General features: G+C 37.3%; 1 protein-coding gene across 1 annotated transcript in view; it reads left to right on the forward strand.

The window, feature by feature from the left end:
- Positions 1-1,594: 1,594 nt before the first annotated feature.
- GBE1 (1,4-alpha-glucan branching enzyme 1) overlaps positions 1,595-7,126 on the forward strand; it is a 148,692-nt gene continuing 143,160 nt past the window's right edge. Inside the window, exons 1-2 of the mRNA XM_009274494.1 lie at positions 1,595-1,645; positions 4,804-4,973. Coding sequence (XP_009272769.1) covers positions 1,611-1,645; positions 4,804-4,973 — 205 coding nt within the window. The 5' untranslated portion in view covers positions 1,595-1,610. The remainder of the gene's footprint in view (positions 1,646-4,803; positions 4,974-7,126) is intronic.

The following is a 7,126-nucleotide window of genomic DNA, read 5'->3' on the forward strand; positions in this document are numbered from 1 at the left end:
TTCTCTGATAACTGTATACTTCTACTGTATATGTTTTAGATCTCTAGGTATCTGTAAGACAAAATATTTGAGGGTATTTTAGAGGTGTGAGGAATAAGTGCTCACCTGAAATGTAAACCCTTGAAGTGGCTACTGAGTTAACATTGTCTTTACTCCTTCACTATGAAGGTTATTTTATTGGCAAGATATTTGCTTTCTGGATAGCCATTATATTGAGGGTGTTTTAGAGGTGTGAGGAATAAGTGCTCACCTGAAATGTAAACCCTTGAAGTGGCTACTGAGTTAACATTGTCTTTACTCCTTCACTATGAAGGTTATTTTATTGGCAAGATATTTGCTTTCTGGATAGCCATTATACTAATTCATGTTTGATGGTTTAATCCTGCTTCTATAGAAAGTCAGCCAATTCCTACACTTCTATTGTAAGAGTTTAAGCAAAGCCGCATATAAAGCGTGGGATTTTAAGGCAATGCTGTGTTACAAATTATGAATATAACAATGGAAAAGACTGTTGTGACCCTGTTTCAAATGATGTTTACGATTACTAGTATTTCATAGTGAAATAATGGTAGAGGAGGGGAAAAAATGCTGGTGTAAAAGTACTATTCTGTTAACAAATGTCTTGTTTCAAGCTGGGTGTATGTGTGCTTGGGGAAATGCTAAGAATGTGAAGTCTTTGTTTCCAGTAGGTCTGAAGAAACCATCTAATTTCAGTATTTTAGCTTTAAAACCCATTGGTCTGTTAACAGAGGCGAGATGAATGGATATATGGGGCTTGACTTGAAAAGCTTGCTTCTTCATAAGAACTCCAGGAGCAAGGGATACCACCAAAAGCAGCCCCCTTGTCCGCACTTGTCAGATGTGTGGTGTTGTGCCTGGCTGTAGTAAGGGACTTAATGTATGACTTTTTCCAGTTATTTCGGACACTCTGTACCTGAAGTTCTGTAGATCCTGTTGTTGCTCTATTTACCTTTTTTGTCCCAAAAGTAATGGTTGTACTTTTCAAGGTAAAAACTGTACCCAGGTATGCCTTGACACCGAAGAGTATTACAACTTTAACGCAGGGAAGTAGAAAAATCTTAAGACTTTGCAGTTACTCATTAAGCTGTGAAGACTTGAAAAGTATGAAGGCAGAAGTCAGCCTTTTGTCCTGACTTGTAGCTCTGGATGCTGTTGTTGACTATTCACATGTCCAAAATTTTATGAGATTGTCTCACCTTTGAAATGTGTCCTGTGTCTAGAGTCTGACTATATATATGTCATATGAGTATATATGCATAACTGAATATGACATAACTTTCAGTGTTAAGAGGGGATCACAAGACGCAGTCTCATCAATCTAATGTCTACCTCTCCTCTTTTTAACATTTGTGTGCTATTAGTAAACAGTATAAATCTTTGGAATTGGTTGAAAAAAACTTTTTCCTGTCGCTTTGCGTGTAATCCTGGGGTTTCAGTTTGGAAGATTAAAAATGTTTAACAAGCTTCAGTAATACAGAAATGAAAGCCAAAATTTCTGTGAAAGCAAAACCTTAAGTTGCCTGAATCTGGATCATAAGCATACACTTAACTGAATCTTTTCCTTTAAAGCAGCAACAGGATACAGAACTATGCTTCTGCTGTTTTACAAGACCTTCTATGACAGGTAACCTTGTTCTGTGTCCAGATGTATTTCATCTCCTGAGATGAGTTTTTAAAATAGTTCACAAGTAATTGATTCATTTCAGAAGCTAGTGGGTTTTCATGAACTTTGAGCAAACTACAATTCTATATTTGATAATTTCAGAAGGTGGTTAAAATTAAAATTAAATGCTTTCTAGAATATAATTTAAAAACAATTATGGAGACCACTAGTTGTTCAAATAATCATGATTTCTGCAATGGTGATGCAGCAGTAGTACCTGAATTAACTTGCTCTATCACAAGCAGCGTGCTTGTATACAAATTGAAGGAGCATTTGTACTCTGTGTACATGATGCCGTATTACTTGTTCAAAATCTGTCCTATATAAAAAGCTATTATTGTAATAATGTTTTACATCCCTGATCGACAACCTTTCTAATCTGCTTCCTTCCTTGACCCCTGTCCTCCAAAAGAAATTGTTTTTATTGAGCATGTAATCTTGCTCACCACCATTGCAAAGTGAGCAAAAAGTAGTCTTTTTTTTTTTTTACAGTAATACTCATGATCACTTTACATATTAAGTGTTGTGGTCTTTGTTTGCCTAAACTTTGAATTTACTGAAAGACAAAAACTGAAACAGTGGATGTACTCTTAGTGCTGCTGTAACAAGAATCCAGAGCTTACAGTGACTTTTCCCAAAGACATTAATTTTATAATTGCTTTCTGAAAGTCCATTTTCATCCCTCCCACCCCATAAACTCACTCTCAAATCCTAAATTTGTTTGCTGCTTATTTCTTTGGAATGAGATGAATGGGTTTGATTCCCCTTTGCTAGGGAGGACTCACGGAGAAAGAGCAGTAAGCAGTCAGCATATGTGTGCCTCTAGGTTATATGAAGCTTATCATAGCCTTTTTCTTTTCTGCACAGAAATTTCAGTCCTTTTCTGTGACCTGCTGTTCTTCTCTCTTAATAAATGTATCATCTCAGTCATAGAAATCTTTGACAGCTGGAGAGGAATGACTTTTGTTTTAAAGATGAAGCTTACCACTTCTACTTCTTCCTGAATGTGGGAAATGCCACATCCAGCCAAAGGTGTCCTTAAAGCTATGAAAATGTATTTGTACCAAGTGTGTGTCTGTGTGTGTGAAGATTAATTTTAAGTAGATAACCTATTCCAAAATGCCTTTTGTATTTTAAGTGTGTCAAATTCATTGCTTCAGTTAAACCTTTTCTGGAGTTAAAACAGCTACCTACAGCATATACAAAAGGGTTCCTGCTTCAGCTGCAGTGGAACTAGTTAAAAATAATACATGACAGGCAGCAATTTTGAAAGAGCTTATGTATAGCTGAGAAACTGGAATTTGCAGATAGTGTTCTTGTATAATATAACCGGTATATTTTAAAGGAAGGCTTAAAACTTAAAAAACCCTATACAAATCAAAACACTACTTTTTTTTTCAAGGAGAACCCTTCAATAATGGAGTAATTTTGCCTTTACCAAATGCCATATGTTGAACTTTTGAGGCTGTTTGTGACTTGCTCTGTGTTTATGTATTTAAACTTTATTTATATAAATCTTTCTGTGATTGCAGTTGGTTAAAACTTAAGTCAGTCAACTGGGTTTGTCTATATATGTAATACACTCATACTTGGAAATCTGACAAAATATTTTCCCTCAAGCACTATAAATGAAACTGATTATCATAGCAGTAGCAGTTAGTAATGTGCTTATGAGGATTATACCCAGAGCAAATTTTAAAGGAACGATGCAGGTGGATGGGCAAAAAGTTATAAATGTATTTGCTATAGTGTGTCCTGAGGCATTTTTCAAATCTTGCTGTCTTTAAAGGTGAGCATCAGTCTTCATAATAAAAACTTGCTGGGAAATTAACCTTGAAAGTAGTCATAGTACTCTAAATTAATGTACATAATGTTATTTTTACCTTAACCAGTAAATAGACATTTTAATCCTCTACTTTGAACTAATTAAGGGCCAATTCTAAAACAAAACTTTAAAACAAATCAGAGTGGTGTCTTAAGTCCTGACACAGTAGACAGACTACTTCTCTTCTCCCCCCCCCCCCTCCCCCCCCCCCTCTATTTCCTTTTTCAAAATACAGTAAGTGTAATGAGGCAGACAAGTTGGTCTTACTGTGATTCTTATTAGTTTTTATACACTTCGGAAGACTCCTTTACATTTATGGAGAACACAAACACATTGGGGATGTCTTATTTAAAAAAACCAAACAAACACTGTACAGGTAGCATTAATAAAATTCCCAACCGAAGCTTTTATCTGTGCTTCTTTACATAATAGCTCATGTTTTAGGAGTCAAAGTTGACCTTCTTGTTTATATTGTGCACCTGATGTGTGTTTCTTGAATTGATGGGAGTTTCTTGGAGAAAACATAGCAAAATAGGTTAACCCCCCCCCCCCCCCAAAACAACAAAAAAACCCCAAAACAAAATCCCCTGCAAACCACCTCCAAACTGTCACTAGTAAATGTTTATGTTGGAGGTTTAGGCCATTCCATGTCCTACCAGGGTAATAATTACTTCCACAAAGTGGTAACTTTGTTTTCCAAATCGTTGCAGTGTCAGGGGACTCCAAACTCTTGCTGATGGTCTCTGTAGACAGGCTGCCTGAGGAGCTGCTTTCTGCAAGTGCCAGACTACTTTCTCTGTACTCACCATATGCTGTACTGCAGACTCTTCAGTGTCCTGAGATTGCCTATTAAAATTGGCTGTGAGAGATGTGGCAGGGCTATACAATTCTCCCTAGGAGGCCTGTGTCCAATATTAATAAGATGGAGGAAAAAGTGCTAGGCTGTTCAGAGTGTGAAGTTCTCCTGTTGTGTAGTAATACTATGATTTCTTGACTGCCAATCAGGAGTTGTAGTCTTGGACTTAAAGTGCAAACTGTTCCCATAAAGTAGAAAAAATAGAGACAAATGTGAAGATTGCAACTTTGCACTATGTAACAACCATTGTATAGTTTGTATTTGATTTTTTTTTTTTCTATTTCTGTAGAGAACAGTGAATCTGATATTGTAGTCTTAGGATATAATGTGACAGTGTGTCTCAATGGTGGGTTTTTTGTGTTCTTACACTTGTTAATCTTAATGTAAGAAAGTCACTTACTGAAAGTTCTAAAAAACTTTATCTATTTTCATTAAAAGGTATTCCCTGTTTTATAACCGCTTGAAGAACATTGAGGAAAATGAAGGAGGCCTTGATAAATTTTCAAAATGTTACAAAACCTTCGGAGTTAACCAATTTGTGGATGGTGGAATATATTGCAAAGAGTGGGCACCGGGAGCAGAAGCAGTGTTTCTTGCAGGTGACTTCAGTAAGTATTTTTAGGAATATTTCTTCTCTCCTGTACTGTGATCAATACCCTCTTCACTTAAAGACAATTTTGTAGCAATGATGAAATTCTGATAGTAAAAGTGTATGTAGTGGCATCTCATAATTTAAACTATTAATCTACTCTACATTACAGTAGCCTAAGAACATAGGTGTTTCTATTGTATGGTCAGTATTATGTGTATCTCTTTTTTTTTTTTTTTTTTTTTAATACCCATAAGGCTGAAACTTGTCTAAAGGTTCTAGCCTGATCACACTGCAGCTTTAGGCTGAATGTGTCTAAACTACCTGAGGTTCTTCCTAAAGCTCTACAGTTAGGCTTCCATAAAACTGTATGCAGAGAAGGACAAATAACAGTGGAATAATTTGCTTTATCTTTGATCTATTGGCAGTGTTGTCCAAGGACCAAGGCCCTTTGAAACTCCCGCTAATCATGAGAGTGTAGACAAAAGTCCTGCTGGAAAATGGTGACCTAAAATCAAACTAAGATACTTAGGAATGAGTAGGTGGTGTTCTGTTTTGAGGGGAGGAGAAGGAAGGATGTTAGTAGAACAGGAAGGTGGCAGGATTACATGGAGGAATTGCATTGCTAACTGATGTCGTGGTTTAACCCCAGCCGGCAACTAAGCACCACACAGCCACTTGCTCACTCCCCCCCAGTGGGATGGGGGAGAGAATCGGAAGGGTAAAAGTGAGAAAACTCGTGGGTTGAGATAAAGACAGTTTAAGTAAGGCAAAAGCCGCTCATGCAAGCAAAGCAAAACAAGGAATTCATTCACTGCTTCCCATGGGCAGGCAGGTGTTCAGCCATCCCCAGGAAAGCAGGGCTCTATCACGCATAATGGTTACTTGGGAAGACAAACGCCATTGCTCAATGTCCCCCCTTTCCTTCTCCTTCCCCCAGCTTTATATGCTGAGCATGACGTCACATGGTGTGGAATATCCCTTTGGTCAGTTGGGGTCAGCTGTCCCAGCTGTGTCCCCTCCCAACTTCTTGTGCACCCCCAGCCTCCTCGCTGGTGGGGTAGGGTGAGAAGCCGAAAAGGCCTTGACTCTGTGCGAGCACTGCTCAGCAGTAACGAAAACATCCCTGTGTTATTAGCACTGTTTCCAGCACAAATCCAAAACATAGTCCCTTACCAGCTACTGTGAAGAAAATTAACTCTACCCCAGCCAAAACCAGCACATGTTGATACACTTAGAACTTGAGACAAATATAAACTTGCTCCTCATTCGGAAGGCTAGCTACACTCAAATCATGTTCTGCAAATTCTTAAATGGAAGTCAGATGCATTTTTGCTCTTAAATCCTGCAATACGAATTCCACTCTCCTTTTTTTGTTTGGGGTTTTGGGGGTTTTTGTTCTGTCTTTTCCCTTTCACCTCTCTACTCCGTCCCTTCTTCAGGGTTAGGTATTAGTCCATCAAGATGCTAGGAATTTTGTTACTGGCTCTTACTGGGACTTTATCTGTGAAATTATTTTGTTCATTTAACTGCATTTCAGAAGTATGCAGTGTTATTTATCCAACTTCTGTTTTGCAGAAATACTTACCTGGTGAATGTTCAGTGTGTGTATTTATATTACAAAAAAATACGAATTGCCCGTTTGAGGCAGTTAACTACTGCTTATACAAAAATTTAGATGTTGAGTTTTCCTTCTTCCCTACTCCTGTTTGAGGAAACTATTAAAAGGGCAAACTCTGGATTTGAGGAAGGAAGTAATGAACTTGAAATTGTATTTGCTTATTTAATTTTACAATGATAAGACTCATTACATATGCCATTGGCTGTAGTATCTGGTGGTGCTTTCTAAAGTACTGTGGTTAAGCTTTTGTAAAAAATGTGTGCAGTAATAAAGAAATAAATGTACTACCCTGGCAGTGTTTTTCAGATCCATTGTTAAGATTTTTTTCAATGTTTCACAGCAAACAGTACTCTTTTAGTACTGGTTTTCCATAGTCCCAAAATCAATATGCTTATAAATGGAATAGGCAAAAGAAAGAGTTTAAATATTCATGTTATGCTTCAGTTTCCAAACATCAGAGTCATAAAATGCACCTATTTTAATTGTCAGCAATTTTGTATTTTCTCTTTTTCTTTTTTTAAGAACTCAATGGGAGGGTCTGTGTCCACTAT

The sequence above is a fragment of the Aptenodytes forsteri genome, unplaced genomic scaffold, assembly GCF_000699145.1.
Source record: "Aptenodytes forsteri isolate BGI_AS27 unplaced genomic scaffold, ASM69914v1 Scaffold207, whole genome shotgun sequence".
NCBI classification, from domain to species: Eukaryota; Metazoa; Chordata; class Aves; order Sphenisciformes; family Spheniscidae; genus Aptenodytes; species Aptenodytes forsteri.